The sequence below is a fragment of the Oryzias latipes genome, chromosome 18 (genome assembly GCF_002234675.1).
Source record: "Oryzias latipes chromosome 18, ASM223467v1".
NCBI classification, from domain to species: domain Eukaryota; kingdom Metazoa; phylum Chordata; class Actinopteri; order Beloniformes; family Adrianichthyidae; genus Oryzias; species Oryzias latipes.
The window spans coordinates 12,295,267-12,314,378 of NC_019876.2; the positions used below are offsets into that span (position 1 = coordinate 12,295,267).

General features: G+C 40.3%; 2 protein-coding genes across 3 annotated transcripts in view; one reads left to right on the top strand and one right to left on the bottom strand.

Annotated features, from left to right (window-relative positions):
- Positions 1-19,112, bottom strand: part of pc (pyruvate carboxylase) — a gene marked incomplete in the record, with an annotated part of 294,475 nt that overhangs the window by 103,009 nt on the left and 172,354 nt on the right.
- Positions 1-19,112, top strand: part of LOC105356388 (leucine-rich repeat and fibronectin type-III domain-containing protein 4) — a 44,071-nt gene that overhangs the window by 15,349 nt on the left and 9,610 nt on the right. For both annotated transcript variants that reach the window (XM_020711620.2, XM_011487394.3), the window contains exons 3-7: positions 7,979-8,590; positions 9,049-9,211; positions 10,618-10,788; positions 11,828-11,989; positions 12,731-13,447. In XM_020711620.2, the coding sequence (XP_020567279.1) occupies positions 7,979-8,590; positions 9,049-9,211; positions 10,618-10,788; positions 11,828-11,989; positions 12,731-13,447 (1,825 nt within the window). The remainder of the gene's footprint in view (positions 1-7,978; positions 8,591-9,048; positions 9,212-10,617; positions 10,789-11,827; positions 11,990-12,730; positions 13,448-19,112) is intronic.

Genomic DNA, 19,112 nt, shown 5'->3' on the forward strand with positions numbered 1-19,112 from the left:
GATTGTGCCCATTTTTTGCCAAAATCAAAAAATCTGTGTCAAGCGGCAGTAGTTAATCAGAAACCCGCCTTTGAGTTATGGGTCAGAACTGTTAGCATGGAGTAAGCCCTACCACATTTCCCATCATCTCTCTGATTACACTCTCTCCCGCTAACTTACAGCCCCTTGCAACCCGAAGCTAACATAAGTAGATGCATCAGAATGGGGCAGAGCAGGGAGCTTGTGGCCCATCAATTGTAGCACCTACATCACTGCTAGAAGATTTTCAAACTGCCTTTTTTCATCTGCTCCTGATTCACGATTTAAATAAGGAAATACTCAGTTGTGCAATTTTAAGTTTAATTTTTGATGCCACAAGAACTTCAAGTTGGTCTCTGAAAATATTAAAGCTGTGTGTGGCCTATAAAGAGTTGACGACCAATGGTTTAGAAAACAGCTATTAATACAGTAAGTATAGAAACCTTAGCTTCAGAGGAGGCAGATGAGTTAGATAGCAACAATGTGGTGTGGTCCAAAAATAAGGGTTTGTGTGTGACAGAGGACTTTCTCTGAGGGTGGACTTCATGTCCAGTCATCTGAGAACTATACTGGTGTGTTTGCTGCATATTACCTTCCATCTCCCGAGAGAGCATCGGTACAGGAAGAATACAAATGAGGCTAGCCTTAATTCTCCAAATTCAACTGTCTAAGCCGTTTCTTCCCTCCATCAGTAACTCAAAGATCCTCCCACTCTTTAACCCACTAGTTTGCCACTTTGTCATGCTTCTCTTTTCTTTGCGATCTGGCTGCTTCTCCCACCATTAGTATTTCTTAGTCATTTTTTAACAAACTTCCTCCACTTTTACCTTCATCAAATGCAGACTCCCTCCTAGTGACATTGATGGATGGCGGCCTTCACCTGTTTATCGCCTTTACATATTTCTTAGCCTGTCTGCTTAATGGCATACATTCCTGCATGCTGACTCGTCATCCCTTATTCCCTCCCATCTTCCTCAAACTCGATTCCCTCTTCCTCAGCTCTTTACAGCAAGACTTTCATTTTACCTCCTCCATTTTATGCACTACTCTCCCATTTTCTTTGTCTTCCCCCCTTAACTGCGCGTCACACAAATGCAAGAGTCTCTTGCACTTGTTTCTATATTCATTTTGTATAGCACTCGGCGTGCTTTATCTGCACTCTCGATGACTAAAAGGACAATGCAACAGAAAGGCAATAGTATCAAAAGGATGAGTGGGCTTACAGTACATGGCAGCTGCAAGAGGAGGCTCTGTGGGTGTGCGTTTACTTCTCGTCTAGTGTGTGTGTCTCAGCCCCCTATAATTATGAGTGTGTGGGAAGTCTGTTTTGGTATGCTTGTGGTTGCTTCGGTATGTTAGCACTCACCTAATATCGAGTGCGGATTCTAAGTGAAAGCAAATTGTAGAAGAGCTTTGCGCCATTCAAAAGAAACAGCATGCGAACGTCTGCTTAGGTGTTTGATCCTTGCTCTAGTTTCTGCTGGTTTTGACTCTAGCACACGATCAAGTGCTGATCGGTAAATTACAACACTCCTCTTCTCCCCTTTCTGCTAACTTCTTCAGGACTTTTTTTTCTTTTTAAAGATTTTTCTCCCAGAAACAGTGTAACGTCCCAGCCACAACCCAATGGGATCCCTGGATTACTGTGCTGGTGATAAGTGGCTTTTCAGAGCTAATGCAAATCCCCTTGTTTATAAAACACTGCAACATTCCCTAAGTTGATTTAAGTCGATTATGAGCTAATGGCATTTGTGGCTTGCCAGAGCGGATGGAAAAATACACAAACCAGTACACAGATCTGTAAATATGAAAGGAGATACCCATGCAGTCTGAGAGAAATTTATAATGATCTGCAAAGAATTAAAAGCTGAGACCAACAAGGAAATTAAGATTTCAAGTGTAATAAGCCTTTAATGTGAAAACATGAAAGTTGTGGGAAGCTGTTGTTGTTAGCAGGTTGTTAAAACCTTTTATACCATGATCTGGGCGAATGCTTGATTCTGATTGGCTGCAAGGTATCCATTAAAAAGTGATAATGGACACCTAAAAAAGAAGTTCTGGTCACATAGCCTGAATGTTCTACATTATTGTGCTGGCCTTAATGCCAGTTGGTAACCGTAACAACAGGAACTTAGGATATAGGTGGACAAATGTTATTACAACAAGACAGCAGACAAGATCTGTCCTTCAAATGGGTCTATGATGGACATGCCAGTATACATTTTTTTTCCATCAGTAGCACTGTTGCCTTTGTCCGTCTAGCTTACCTTGTTGCTTGAAACAGAATGTCCATAAATAGTCATGCTACTTAGAGAAATTGTTGATACACATCTAATAATCATCGTTAATGTTGGATATTTCTTGCAATAAAAAGTGATCTAGAAAATTACTCTAGACTTTAACGTTTGCTTCATCATCTGGATAAAAAAAAAAAAAAAAACAGAGAGACGTGAACTTTCCCTCTGAAATGATGCTTTAGTACTTTACAAAATATTTAGCCTGTGTGCCACTTTCCTCCGCTGCAGCAGAGCGAGGTTGGTGAAGGTTCAGTAGCTGTTACCATGACAACACATCACATCGCACATCAAATATTCAGTTTTTTTTTACAGTCAGTAACTTACAACAGTTTTAAGAAACCATTGCTTAATATAGGAATCTTTTTGCATTAGTTTGAAATTATTTTAGAAGCAACACTAAAATATGTTTTACAACTGTTAATGGTTCCATGATTAGTCAAGCCTAGTCTCCCAGAACTATACTGGAGCCTCCTGGATGAGCTGAGGGTGTTAAACTCAACACATTATCAAGTTAGGGTGACATTAAGTGCAACTTCACAGCACCAAGTTGTGCTCCAGCGCTATGAGAAACTGAGCAGTTTCTTCCACCAACGCTTTCAGCTCCAGCTCTTTCTTCATGCAGCCTTGCTTCACTCTATTGGTCCGTTTCTGGCTCTCTGGAGGGTTAAAGGTTCAGGGAGTGCAACAAAAGATGTCCCAAAATAGGAGGAGAGGAAAAAATAAGTAGAAAGATTCAACCTCAAAGCCAAAGAAAAACGTTTCTCATCTCCTCTGTTGGCTCTTTTGCTGTTCCCCCTTATCTGCGTTTTCTTTATGGAACCCTTTTCCTATTAAAAAAATATACATATCTGATTAGAGAAACCATGTCCACCGTCTATACCAACTATATATTTCTTCTTTCTAAATTCAGAACAAAACACCAGCTTTAATCAAACAGAATCCATTGCAGATATGTTAAGTGATTAGCTGACACCCCGTGTTTAATGTAGTTAATTTTCTAACAGATTTTAGTAACACTGCAGACATTTGTGTTTGGACAGCATTAAACCTTTATGCTGCATCTATACATCGTGTAAGATGAGAAATTTATTGATTTCAAGAGGAGAAAGTCTTGCAGCAGCACCATGAACCAATATGTGAATCAGAAAGATGAGTTTCCAACTGTTATTCTACTTTAGCAAAAGAAAAAGGGGGAAGTATGGCAAACATCTTAAATTTTAATCTGCACAGTAGTACTTTTAAAGTTAGAGTTTTGTCAATTTATACACTTTAGCTGTCAGAAATAGATAAAAGACCCGGTCCAAGGTATTTTTGGTGTTTTTAACATGGTCTCATGAAGGGAATATATGACGAAAATGTAGCTTATAATTGCATTTCTGAGTAATTTGTTTAAAAATTCAAATCACTGTTAACCAGGGGACGACAAAAATATGCTGTAGGAAATAGCTTGTAGCAGTGACAAACGTGCTGTTATCAGCAGCCTCAAGCTCACTGCTCCGCTCCATTCCGATTCCTTGCTGACAAATAGATTCATGTCTATCTTAATTGAGCTGGTGTTTGCTCAAAACTGTACAGCTGGATAGCTCCATTAACCATTGGAGATATTGTTAGATTGGAGTTGTAAGGCGAAAAGAGCAGGAATGAGTGTAAACATATGAAGGATGGGGAATGGGGGAAGAGTTATTCTGACCCAAAAGCTTCACCTACAACTCAAGAGGGGATTTTCTAATGAACTCTTGCTGCTCTGCAGAAACTATGTCCTAGAAAACAACAGGTTTGCTAAATTTTGGTTAAAAATGCCAAAATCATAATTAAAAGACCACTGGGATCAAAAGATGGTTTGAGCAGGACTTTGAACTGTTGGATTTCTCGATAAATATTTTCCTATTCGGTAGAAAAATGTATGGAATACAGCTTAAAAAACAAACCTCATGATTTAAATTTAAAGAATAAACGATTTGGTTATAAGCGCTGGTTATATCAGAGCAAAAAACCTTAAAACGGACAAATATAGCAAGGAAAAAACCCCACAAGATTGTGCAGCTTTTACTACCCACCTCTGCTGCACTATAAAAACAAAAAACGCCATCTAAAAGCACCACTGATATGCCACTTCACACAAATGTGTTGAAATAAGGCAATAAAAAACAATTACTTGTACATTTGACACTTCTGGAAAGAATTGAGCAGACCTAATGTGGAGTGGGAGCATGAACGTAGGAACTGAGAGAGAAAAGAGCACAAGGGTGAGGTAAAATGAATTGGACAGGGTGCAATCCATCTCTGGGTCACATCGATCAGCAAGTGAAGGGATCAGTTACATCCCACTTTGTGTGTGTACTGGGAAAAAAAGAAAAGAAAAAAGCTCCCAAGCTGCACTGCTACAGTTGCAAATGAGATCTATTCTCCAACTCTTCCTAAAGGAAGTGCAAAAGATGAGGGAATGAGAGATGCTGAAGTGTGATCTGAGGGGGAAAAAAAACAGTACTATAGAAAATGGAAGGATGGGGAGATGACTAAGAAGGATGGGTGAGGAAGTTCGATAAATTAAGTGGGAGGAAAGCAAGGGAGGAGTTTGAAAAAAAATAGGTGGGAAAAACCGTGTGGAGCACAGAGTCTGAGGGGGAGAAGTGAGTTTTAAGAGCATGATACAAGGTAAAGATGCAAGGAGACGTGGAGGTCAGCAGCAGAGTCAGCAAGCGACAGGGAGACAAGAGAAGACACAGAAGGTGGTGGAGGGGGGCGAAGAGGAGCGTTGACTGATAACATTGTCGCACTCAGGTTGCCTCAAGGGCAGACAACAGAAAAAAAAGGCAGAGGGAATGAGACGTAAAGAAAGGAAATGTGGAAATTTACAGAGCAGCCAGAGGCAGTTTCAGAGATGGAAGGTGAACCAGGAAGACAAGGAGGTTTAGGAAGCCATGGAGAGAACGATCTGGCCACTAGAAAGAAGGGGGGAATTAAAGGCCAGGTTAAGGAAAATGAGATGCAGCAGGGGGGCTTTGACATGACTCAAAAAAATAAAAGAGCAGGGGCAATCAAGTCTGAATGAATTGATTAAAAAAAAAAGACTAAAAAAGGAGACAAACAGCGTTAGCAAAGAACAAGGGAAGCTGGACTGAATTCATTGTCAAGGACGTTTATCAAGCAGACACATTTAGAGGCATTTCACTTCACTGGAGTCCATTCTTTTTATATTGAGACTTCATTTGACAACAACTCACACGACACTTTTCCTCTCAGTTTTGACTGCTCTAAGGACTGACTGTCACTTTCCCTGATCACCTTTTAAAACAGCTGCAACTACAATACCACCTTCATGAACTACGTTCAGACCGAACACAATTCTCGTGGCAGAGGTCGTCCGTTGACTGTTCATGAGATACATACATGTTCAAATAGGGATGCAATGATTCACTTTCCTCACTCTTCTATTTTTTTGGGTCAAGGTTATGATTCGGGTCGATATATTATTTGTGTATCACAAACTACAACAACAAACAAAAATTTTGGGAAAATCCTTTTTAATTTGGTTAATAAGCAAGTCATAACAAAGAAAACTGTTTCAGTTGGCTCAAACCAAGTCTGGCGTAATGTAGTACAACAATAACAAATTCTTACCTTGTTTATGACACTTTTGACGTCAACATACTGTGCAGTATAGTCGTACAGAGAATCTGTTCTCCTCCTGAACTTTATAGTCGTCAAAATAGGTCACAGAAATAGGTCACAGAAAAGAAGTACCACTGGAAGCAGCCGTCATTCAGATGCAGCTCCTGCAGTAGATGGTGAAGCTCATCGTACTGGGAGAGTCTCTGAATGATTTCATGAACCCAGATCTAGAGACATGATTACCGATGCTTTTGTAGAGTTCTTCAAAATATTAAAAACCTGATCTGTCAACATCATCCATGAATTGTGTATATACAGATACAAGGTCAATACTCCCATGCAGCAAAGAGGCTGAAACCTCTGCACAGTAGCTCCTCCCACAAGCACCTAGTTTCTAAAAACATTTTTAGACGAGCGTTGTGCAGCCAATTTGACGCGTGTCAAAAGAGGGGTGGAGGATGCAAATTTGTGACACGCAAAATTGCCTTTGATGTAAACATAACATCAGAATCATCAAGTTCTGGAAATCGTTTCCATTCAACATCGGCATAAACTTAACTTCTTTGGGTTACAAACAGCTCTCTTATCCCAAAATCTAAAAAAGAAAAAGAAAAAGTCTAATATCCTCATCTATTAAGTCTTTTGGAATAAAAACTCGCCGATCCCTTTCAGAAACTGCTAACCGGATCTAAAAATGTAACTCCTATTTAATCTTTCTCCACTATCTGCTGCAATTCTGTTTAATTTTACGCCCTCTCTTCGCTCTAAATGAGAACATTTTGGAGCGTCAGATAAAATGTTAAATCATTTCACGGGTTCTTTATTTCCTCTATCTTTTCGAGTGAAAGGTTCAAAAATGGGACACTGGAGCCTGATGAAATGCAGAGTTAACTGAGAATAGATCAAAGAAAGCGCAGTTAGGAAAGGAGAGCGCCAACATAGCTTCCCACAACAACACTGGATCAACTTCTGAGACACGCGGTAAACTCTCTAGTTTTTGTGCAGAAAGAGCAGAGACAGACTAATGGAAACTGAAGTAGCAATTTGTGTCAACCTGCAAATTTAGCCTGATGTATGGTTATGCGGAGTGGTTACTCAAAGTATGAGGTTGCATGTATTTCACTGCACATCAATACATAATAACCCGGGCTCTTTGTTCCAGATACTTCCACATAGAATTATTTCTGACTCACCATCTCATCTACATTTTCACCGCACAGTGAGCATTCCTGCTGCCAAATGCGGGGCAGGAGCCCATCACTGACAAAACTTCAACGTTAAACAAATCTCGGACCAGCGTTTTCATTGCTCGAGTTTTTACCTCCTCTGCACTCCAGTCAAAGTTTGCTGTGAAATCAAGGATGACAGGGCTGTGACCCAATGTAACATCAAGACCTATGCAGTATTTTTTTAAGGGTTTTATGAAACGACACTTCTCTGATCCCCTCTTACAGGTTTCTAGGTGACCGTTTCCATGGGGACTGCCTGTGTTCAGTTTTTTGGGATGTTGTTGCTAGGCAGTGTGCTGTGGCAGTAGTTTGCATTAAACTGGAGTTTGCCAACGAGTTCAATTGGGCAACAAAAGAACACAAAGGTCTTGTGTTCTTCAGATCAATATATGAAGGGAGGACTGTATGAGAACAGATGAAGCAGGTGTTTGGCCATTCTTACTTCTTGGTGGTTATTTCTCGCAACTGCTGTTTTTGTGTACCATAGTCTTTGATCAAGTGTGTTTTCATAAATAAAACAGAACCATTTTGAGCAGAACCAGATATTTTTCTTTTTAAAAACTATAATTCATTTTGAGTAGGATGATAGAGTTGAACAAATGTGGATCCAAGTGTCCAGAACATGATAGAATTTACACAGAAATTAGCTTTTTTTCTTGCTTCAGAAGCTAAAATATGAAGTAAATAGTCGAGAGTTTCTAGTTGTGTCTAGTCAGAGTGGAGCACAAAGACCTCAGATGCATTTCAGAAAGAAATAACAGATCAATATTACCAGACTAGAATCCATTTTCACAACTTTTTCTTCTTTTTTTGCCTTTCTAGGTCTGTGGATAGCCAGGCGTTCTACCATGCCTGTCCCCCCATCCCCCAATCCCCGCAGACAAACACACCTGCCCCACACACATCTCCACTCTGAACAAAGAGCTGAGGGATCCACCTTCCCCTCCATTTTCCTTCCATCCATCGTCTCTTTCTCCCTTCTTCCCAATCTTGTCATCCCATCTTTCTCCTCCTCATCCCATATTATCCACTGTGCCTGTCCCAGGACTACGAGGAGAACCCTTCCGGAATCCGTCACTTTCCCAGTGTTTCACTGGCTGGCTCTGGTCACATGCTGCCTGCTGCCTTCTCTGATTGGAGCAGGAGAGACGTGGGGCGTGGTCTCGGCATGTCCTTTCCACTGCGTGTGCCGAAACCTTTCAGAATCTCTCAGTACGCTCTGCGCCGACAAGGGCCTCCTCTTCGTCCCGCCGCATGTTGACCGCCGCACAGTGGAGCTGCGGCTGGCTGACAACTTCATAACGGAAGTGGGTGGGAATGACTTTGTTAACATGAGTGGATTAGTGGACTTAACTCTATCAAGGAACACAATCCATCTTATTCGACCGATGGCCTTTGCCGACCTGGAGAGTTTGCGATCTCTACATCTGGATGGTGAGCATCAACACTTGCTGCTTAGCCAATACAATAAACCAGCTAAATGATCCACTCCAATAAAAATCATGTTTTTGGTGTTTTTAATGTGTTCTTGAGGTATTTCTCTTACGGAAACATTTTATTACGAAAATTGGCTCAAAATTGCATTTCTGAATATTAATTAATTCAAATTGTTTCAAATCAGGACCAGACAAAAAAATTTCCATTTGTAATAGGACTTATTCATTATGTAGAAAATACACTGGGCGTGCTTGTAGATGACTAGATCCATGTAGGTCTTTGTTTTCCTCATCTGAGCTGGAATCTGCCGCAAAACAGTATGGCTGGATAGCTTTAATATTACTCGCCATTTTTGTTGCTCCGGCAATGTTAGGTTGGGGACTAAATCGTAATCTTTTAAATAGATCAAAAGATGATCAGAGTGGTTCTTTAAAGCAGCTGATGGTTGTTTGCAGGTAACCGCTTAACCACAATTGGGCCAAGGGACCTGGCAGGTCTGGTCAACCTGCAACACCTGATCATCAACAACAACCAGCTAGTAAAGGTCTCCACACAGGCTTTCGATGACTTCCTGCTCACTCTGGAAGATCTGGATCTGTCCTACAACAACCTCAGAAAGTGAGTACGGGCCAGCCACGCCTTCTGTGCGTTCTGCTTTGTTCCATAAAAACAAAGAGTCTGGGTTTTTTTCCTGAGCTCAGCTCCGCGTCTAAAGGTGTGTGCTGCAGACAACCTGGCTCCTAAATTCTCAAAGCACAATGGCAACAGCCTTTTAGGGTGTGTTAGTCAGCAGCGGCTCTGAGCAGAAAGTGCTTCAAACTGCTGAGACATGAGGACAGGACTGAAAGCTCAGGGATTTCAATCAATTTTGATGAGCTTATAATTGCCTTTGACTACGATTTGGTTAACTTCTAATGTAAGCATGTGTGAGCCCACTTCCCAAAATTACAATAAATTCCTATAGTTTATGAGTCCCAGAAGACCATGTCCTGTTTTGATAGCACCTCCACGGAACAATGAATAATCTTAAAACATTACATTTACTCCTCAGCAAGAAAGAGTGAAGTAAAGATTTGGTCTTCATCCATTTTCTCCTGTAGGTACTGGGATAGTTTCTCATTAGGAGATACTTTTCCTGAGTGTGCATGAAAATGTCCTCTGCTGTAAAACAAAAACCCTCAGCCATGGTAAGAGGATGTGTTGATCCTTGTAAAAGTCTCACATGCAAAGAACACCACCAATGGTCCCAAAAGAAAGAAAAGGTTTAATGTGCAAACCTTACAGCCATTACTGTCCATCAGCATGGCTTTGTCTTTGCTTGGTCCTGCCTTCTGAGGGGGAACATACACTTAGGACTAAGAGTAGACTCTGGCTAATTTAAAGGTGCTACTCCTGAAATCAATGTAACTACAGAGGGAATTTAACAACTGAAGGCATCAATCTGCCTTTTACTTCCAACCAATATTCTCTCATCTCAAGTCTCTGGCTCAGTGTTCTAAATCTTGTTAGGGCCACAGACCGGTTTAATGTGAGACAAAATGTTCACGGGCTGGCCTGTACGAGGCTAAAGTGGGCGTCTGTATGTTAAATACAGTCGAATTTAATTTTGAAGTAAAAGGCTCTTCTGTTTCCTCACTGGCCCTTTTCTCAAAAAAACTTTCCAAAGTCCATTCGTTTTTCGTTAGCTTTGCTAGCTTGTTGGTTTCAACTTAGCAGTTGACGCAGCCTCTTTAAGACAGTAGCAGATGCATTTTTGAGACGTGACAGGGCGACTTTACATGCGGCAAGAATGAGTCAGATGTGGTGGACGATCCAGTAGCTTTCCAAAAATAAAACTTCCTTTAGCGTTAGATAAATAAACAGAATAAATGTAGGTCGTTTCTTTTTTCACTGCGACCTGGTACCAACTGTCCCACAGACAGAGGGTTGGGAACCACTGCTCTAGCTCACAGGACCAGCCAGTTAAATTTTATATTATTAATAACCTCTGATAAACCGTTGTAAATGATGCTTTTGTCTTACAGGGTACCCTGGGAATCCATTCAGAACATGGCCAGTCTGCACACCTTGAACTTGGACCATAACCTAATAGATAACATAGCAGAAGGAGTGTTTGGAGAGCTTTACAAGCTTGCACGGCTGGACATGACCTCCAACAGGCTCCGGACCCTTCCACCTGATCCTCTGTTTGCAAGGTACCTCTTAAGATTTGTCCTTTAAGTTTCTTTGGGAAGTGGTTCACTGGGTTCACTCTAGGGCACACATCAGTAGTGCTGAGCCATCAGTGTGCTCTGAAATCAGTGGTGTTCCAGCACAGAGCCCCTTTGGAAATTCCTGATAATATCGAAGCAATCCACAGAACTTTGTGTCACTCCATTTGCCACCTAATCTGCTCTAACTAATGTTTGCACTAATATGAACATGTGAGCATGGCTATTTGTTTTTCTTTTGGCTGTTTCAGCCCAAAGGCAGATCCTAATTTCATAATAAACAATAAAAATTGTTGCTAGGTCACATCACTGCAAGCAAAACAGACAAAAAAAGAAAGTTTCGCCTCATTTTTAATCTTTTAAAGTAATTATGAAAGTAAAAACTCATTGCAACTTTAGTGACTAAATCTGGCAAATTAAAAGTTTCATTTAATACAAAAGCTTTTTATGTAAAATAAAAATTCTGTTTACTTTACTCCTGAGTTTTTGCTCTATTTTTTTAGCTTCTGTTGAATTTTTCCGATCCTATTTATGCTTTGAACTGAAGGTCAAAAACAGAACCGCTTCCATTATCAAATATCATTTTCCTGCATTTAGGTCTTTGCTTCATTATATTTGAGGATACACGAGCTGTAGATACACTCAAAACACAATGCAGATTAAATTTGCCTAATTCATTCCAAGCATGTTTATTCCAAAGTGTGCTAGCCAATCATGTTGCACAACTAAAAGCCTGATTCGTCCTCTAACTATGAAGGTGAGGCTTTATTTAATTCAGCTATTTAAAAGGCCGTAATCAGTGCAGCAGCATTAAAAGCCGAAAAAGTGCAGACCAAATGAGCTCTCTGGTTTTTAAATGAAGGATAAGTAAAAATCCACCACATAGGTCTGCTAAAGGAAACCTGCTTCCTCATTAACCACCAAACAATCAATTAGAAAATAAAGGGGCTTATAAGCTTACAAGATTATATAAAACCATCGGTTCTGCTGAGCATAAATCCGTTTTGTCCACTTCTACTGTCAGGTCTCAGACTGGTGCCATAAGTCCCACACCCTACAACGCCGTCATAAGCCTAAACTTTGGAGGAAACCCACTCCACTGCAACTGTGAGCTGCTGTGGTTGAGGCGTCTTGCTCGTGGAGATGACATGGAAACATGTGCCACTCCTGCCCACCTGGCTGCAAGGTAAGAGGAATGTTTTTCATCCAACAGGGGCTTTTGTGTTATGCTACGTTCACACCAGGCAAGTGATGCGTGTTCAAGAATGCGCTGAATGGGGGTTATTGAACGCGATTTGGGCATGTTTGAACTGGACTGTTGCTAACCGATATTAGAGCATGTACTCAGTTGGAAAAGGCTTGGTGTAAAATCTGGAAGTGGTGGACACCTTGCAAATCTTGCTCCAGGCTTTTTCTTTCACAGCTCTATTTTGATATATATGAAACACTTTGTCAAATGACTTCGGCCAGGCACAAACCGCAATTAGTAATTTCTCCTCCAGGATTCATTTTCAAAGATCCTTTTTCGTTTATTCAAAAGGATGCCACCGATAGGACACTACCAAATCTGAGCCCCTATTTGGACAAAGTTCAACTGGTTTAACTTTTAACATGGGTTCACATGTGGCCACATGTTTTGTACGTAGAGCCCAAAAACGGAATTAAAAACATCCATAGCGATGCTTGAACGTGAGAGTTTTGAACACAGAAGCAGAAAACGTGTATTTACACGCATTTACATAGATTTTTTATCGAAAGTGGTCGCTTGAAGAACTTGCCAGTGTGAACATAGCATTACAATTTTCTACTTTATCAATAAATACAAAAGCTCCTGAAACACTGAAAATAAGATATTCACTCTAATAAGCTATAAAACAATAGAATCAGACATCGTATTGTCCCTTTGATGGAAACTTTATTTCCTTAGATATTTCTGGACAATTCCTGAGGAGGAGTTCACTTGTGAGCCGCCTCTCATCACTCGGCACACCCATAAGCTGTGGGTGCTGGAAGGCCAGCGGGCCACTTTAAAATGCCGTGCCATTGGAGACCCAGAGCCTGTGGTCCACTGGGTTTCACCAGATGATCGCATTGTTGCCAACTCATCCCGGACCAGCTCTTTCAGCAACGGCACCTTGGATATGCTGGTGACAGTTGCTCGAGATGATGGGGCTTACACCTGCATTGCAATAAATGCAGCAGGTGAAGCAACAGCCACGGTGGACCTGAAGATAATCCCATTACCTCATCGAGGTGGGGTTGGCGGAAACACCGGCAGCGTTAACAGAAACGTGACCAATGGGATTTTACGGACTGATCCTGGCTCATCAGATATCAGCACAGGGAAAAATGGAGGGATTAACAATGGAGCAGGACGTGGAGGAGAGATAGAGGATGGGAAAAGAGGAGAAGGAGAGGGGCCTGAAGGCGCCAGTGGAAAGACTTCAGAAGGGGACCGGGCCGACGGAGGAAGCATGGAGGAAGATGAGGCTGAGGAGGAAGAAGGCAAAATGGTGGGGGTACAGGGAGTGACGTCCACCTCGGCTCAAGTGCGATGGGATTTGGGGCGTTTGTCTGCAACTTACGTTGTGTGGATGTATCAGATACAGTACAACTGCACCGCAGACGAGACCCTCATCTATAGGTAAGACAACTCTACTCATGCTTTTCCATTATCAACCAAATTACAGCAAGCGAAATATTCATTTTAAACTACTTCTGATGCTTCATAGCGGCTTGTCATTTTTCTCTGCGTAGGCAACCGCAGGTCATTTTCTCAATGTCATGTCCCCGAAAAAGTGAAACCCATTTTCATGCAAAACCCCTTAAATATTTATTCCTCCCAACATGACACTTCAGCAGTTAAACTGCTCATCTTGTGCATGGACAAGCAAATCGCTGAGGGGAAGGATGACTGGGAAGACAGCGGAAGGGCCATGTTAATAATTCAAATCAGTCGCTCCGTGTTACTAAAATTGCACAACTGAACAATCAGAGCATGTGGAAGTGCGCATAATGGGGCCGTGAAAAGATCAACACTGTGAGACTTAAATCTGCCGATCAAATGGTGCCCATCATGATATCCTCTAGAAACAATAAGAGCGTTGGGCTAAAATCAAGTTTCCTTTTGAGTTCAACAGCAGTGCTTCCTCACACTCCGCTAACTTGCCAAATTCTGGTACAGAAAGCATGCAGATGGGCGAAAACAAACCCTCATTAATTTGTAAAAACAGCATATTTTGATTTGCATTTCGTATGACAAGCAGTAAGTCAACTCATCTGACAGAAAACAAGAATAAATGTAAAATTTATGGCAGGAATTAGCAGCAAAACAAGACATCAAAGCTGTTTAAAGACCCACTGATGAAAATTGTGTTTTTGGTGTTTTTAACATTTCCTTGTGTTGTGGAATTTTCTCATGATGGAGGGCATATATAAAGAAAACACGCTCTTTGCTCTGCTCCATTCCATTCAGATACATCCACTTGTAGACAGGATACACGTAGATCTTGGTTTTCCTCATCTGAGCTGACATCTGGCTCAAAACTGTACGAGTGTATAGCTTCAATACTGCTCACCATTGTTGTTGCAACAGTAATGTTAGGTTGATGTTGTGAAGAGCTGTGGGCTTGCGAGAGTCAAGTCCACAAGTCAGAGGCAAATTTCGAATGAACAGCTGCCTTGCTGCAGATACTATATCCAAGAAAATACAGGTTTCTTGATTTTGCCTAAAAACATCACAATTAAAAGACCACTGGGAAGGCAGGGTAAATTTGTTTAAAAGATGATCAGAATGGGAATTTAAGATCTTTTGTAGTCAAAACTTAAAATAATAAGTTGAAACAAATAGAAAAGAGGTCAGTCTGATCCTGAAATGTCTTTAGATGGCTTACAGCAACACAATGAAGCATAGCATTGTCTAAACACACTTTGTTTACTGCCTCAGAATGTTAAAGCATATTCTGATGCAATATTTATGAGTGGGATGATTGCAACAGCAGTACAGTGGTGGTAAGAGTGAGGTAGGCGGAATAAGAACCAGAAAGCAGGCTTAGAGTGGTCGTTGTGTCGTTTTACCCTATCCCCCGCTCTCCTGGTGGCACTAATAATATTGAGCTTTCATTGTTGTTTCCCTCAGGTATGACAAAGAAGGCATTGAGATGTGAGGGGTATTGAGAAGGGCTGAAGGGAGCCAACCAGATGACAGTAAGAGGGCAAGTAAGATAGATGGAGACTAGATTGAAAATATGAAAGACTTGATATAATCAGTCAGAGGAGAAGAAAGTGTGAATTTTTAGATGAATATGAAGCCTCCGAAATCTCAGCAGGTCGGGGAGAGTGGCTGAGGGTGAAAGGGAAGATGGGAGAAAGGCTCAACCCAAATTACCTTAGAAGAAAATGAGACGAGGGAAGGATGTGTGAAAGCAAACAAAGTGACAGTAGGAGGAGATATGGTCTCAAATCCTTTAAAAGAAAAAATCTTTTTTATTTTTTATTTTTTACAAGAATAGATCAAGATAACCTAGAAAACCACTGTATGCAGATATCATGAAAGCTAATACTTAGGTGTTCAAATACATCAAACAGTCCTCATGGGACAGGGAGCAGGAAGATGCAGAAAAACCTGCTGGGTGGTTAAAAGGGTGAAAGTGGTGCCCCACTGAAATGCCACATCAGAGCCAATGCATTTGGTTCTGTGCAGTCCCATGACATATCTCTGGCAATTACACATGGAAAACTAATTAAATGATTGAATTAAATGAACTGAATGGGATCCTTGGTCCCCTGCTTATCAGCTGCATTAATTCCTCCACAGAAAAACATTATTAAAAAAAACTAGCTTCCTGTGTAACAGTATGAAGAGCTCTGGGGTCTGTACAGACTAAAGCTTGTAACATAAGTCCAAACAATTTAAGGCACCAAAAAAGTGATTCCATCCTTCTAACAAGGAAGGAAAAATAAGGTCAGATGAAGATCACTACATTTCTTTAAGTGCACATGCCTTTGTAATCAGTCTTTGTTAATCATTTACACACTTTTATTATATTAGGTAGCTTAATATTCTGCAAATTCTGAATACATTCCTTGCAGTGGGAAGCATTACCATCAGGGTATCATGTTAAGCAGCATCAAAAGTGATTAAAGAGATGAATACACCTCTAGTAAAGCATCATTAAACTGGATTCTGCTGGTTCTTTTAATGCCTAAAGCTAGATACTTCTTTGGAAAAGCAAAAGAGCCATTTGTTGAACATGTGTCTAAATGGTTTTTACTTCTAAAATATTTCCTGAGCTATGCTTAATCTCCACATTTATTCATCCATTTTTGCAAGAGTAGCAGAATTAGAAATAAAGGTTAACCAGAACAATCGAGTGTCTCTGTGCTTAATCTCAGATGCGTGGGAACCCTTTAGGTAAAGAAAATGATGTTTTGGTGTTTTTAAGAGGTCCTTGTGGCTTTTTTTCTGATAATGGAGGATTTATGTAAAGAGATTAAGCTCAAAACTGATTTTCTGAGTATTTGTTCAAATAGTTGTAAATCAGGAGGGAAAAAAAAAGAGTGCAATTGTGGGCCACAAGCTCCCTGCTCTGCTCAATTCTGATGCATCTGTTTGTAGATGACTACCGGCAGATTCATGTACGTCTTTGTTTTCCTAGTCTCAGTTGACATCTGGCTCAAACCTGTATGGCTGGATAGCTCCAATTTTGCTCTGCATTTTTGTTTCCACAGTAACGTCAGGTTGGGCGTGTGAGGGACTGTATGCATGTCCTAGAAAACCACAGGTTTTTTAATATTGGCTAAAAATGGCACAATTATAATTAAAAGCCCACTGGGAGCACTTATAGGTCAGATTTTGCCATTTCTTTTAATATTTAAAACTAAATATTTATTTGGGGGAACAAAAGAGCCATTTGTCTAAAAATGTGTCTAATAGTTTTTTACATATTAAATATTTTCGGAGCTATACAGAACCTTTACACAATTTTTAGCATCCCTCTCTGGGAAATAAATCCATCTAACCACACAGGCAAAATTGAAAGAAACATCGATTCCACCTATGTGAAGATAAAAAGGAAAACATGACAGAACTCTGCTTCCATGATGGACTTCTGCTAAATTTGTCTCGTTGCTGTTGCTCTATGTCAGCTTTCACAGGTAAATAAAACTGTCCTTGCTTAAGCTGAGCTAAGAATCTACAGAGACGGAAAAAACAAGCATGAACAAAAGCAAACAAGTAGTTATACAGAGGGAACATGCCAAGTTTGACTGAGTCCAAAGTGAGGTGCTATCATAGCGTCCAACAGCAGACCATGATGTAGGGACTGCCACGTTTCATTTGTGAGGTCAGCAGACCACAGCAGCTTCCAATTTAACATTACTGGATGCAGAAATCACTAGTGCAGAGGTAGGGTTGGACAGAAACCACACCAGCCTTTTGATCACAAGAATTCTTATTGGGAGCCGCAATTTTGAAACCAAGCAGAGTGCTGGGAGGGAGGCTCACTGTTATGATTCAACACAACCTTTATAGTAGTGCTTGAAGAGGTTATGAAGTTTATGATGCTCTGAGTCTTCAATAGCTCCTGAGAGAATCTCTCAGTTGAAAAGAGTAGCTGTTCTATATTTTCTACGGTAACTTTCTACTAAAACTTTGTCCAAACATCTTTGAATCCTGGCAGAAAATAAGAAAAAAGGGAAAATGAAACTAATCTTAAATGGTGGAGATAGTTTCCTTTTTTTTGTTATGCTACCAGAAAAAAATGAAACTTTGTGAATATTTTTGTTGCAAAGCCTTTGGAAGTTGGCAGAAAGATTTAAAGTAGAACAAAAATTGAATTAGTTTAACCATAGTTTCATTACAAGCTTGGACTGTTCATAGGTGACTTCTGGGTCATTTACTCCGTTATGACCTAAGCAGATGTGTGCAGCTTCAGTCAAGTTCTGTATCATTCTGGTCCTGATAAATGTCCACCCCACATGTCTCTATGTCAACCTTCTCCCTTTTAAGCACCAAATCAGGCATCAGGTGCCATGCGATAGCAAATTCATTTCAACCAGGTGTTCAAATGTCAACATTTTCCAGGGCTAAACATCATCGTAGGATAGCAAGAGGAGAAAAGCTACCAAAAAAAACATTGAGGGAAAATGGTAATTGTTTGTTATCAGAACTAAATTATCTTAAATATAATTTAAAAAAAAGCAGATCCTCTGAATGTCCATAAATTACCATAACAAAATACAATATTCCATTTTTAATCATCAATGTGGATTTTTTGAACAAATAGTTTGCTTGAGGGGTTTGCAGAGATGCAAATCAAGGCCTGCAGGACTTGGCAGAACACCTGCATTTGACATAAGACATCATGTTGCACTGGGTTCAGGGTGAGTGCTGCTAAAATAGGTTTCGAAGAATCAAATCCTGGGCTTTTAGTTTGACAGGTAAGCTTGTGTGGAACTTTTATTTTGAAGGGTAATACAGGGAAGTGCTTTCTGTCTTTTTCATGGGATGACTGAGGGACTTTAAGACCGTGTCAATGCTGTTTTAAGCAGATTTTTTGTAAGTACATACAAACCCTCTGTTGCGCTAAGGTTACTCAATGTGGTGCATTTGGGGACTAAATGTGAGAAGTTTTCCATTCATAACCATTTTTCCAAAATACATTCCTGTTTTTTAAATCATTGTTTTAGGAGCTTGAGCTCTGGGACATTCAGGAATTTTTTTAGCTACCATTCAAAGAGCTCTGTCATTGTTTAAAACTACATTTGAATGAAGTTATGGTTCAATGGCAGAAGTCATCACTCCCACAGCTTTATTGCACTCATGAAAATGTCCAGCCACAGATATAGCAACACCTGTTCCCAAAGGATAATTCCACTTCTGCGACTATACATTTGCAAATTCTAACTGACATAAAAAAAGTTGTAAGGTAAAATTAGACAGCAGCATGGATCTTTCAGCCTACAGCCTGAAAGCCAAGTAAAGATGATCCAAGTCCCTGACTCAGAGTGCTTCAAAACTTTGATTCTTTTGACTCTTCCTTTTGTCTATTTTTCTCCAAAAGGGGATAAATTATAAAAGAAAAAGCTAATCACTTATATTTTGTTGAACTCAGTAGAATGAAACATTTAACAAAGTAGGGTTGGGCAATTTGGCCAAATAATAGTCATTTTTTTTACATTTCATATTTTTTTCTCTCCCTTAACAAAAATTACAAATGACAGAGAGAGATTCAACAAAAACTTAACCTCTCTTTTGGAGGTTGGCCTGAACACAAAGTGCAACTACATAAAAGCTTTAAAAATATAAA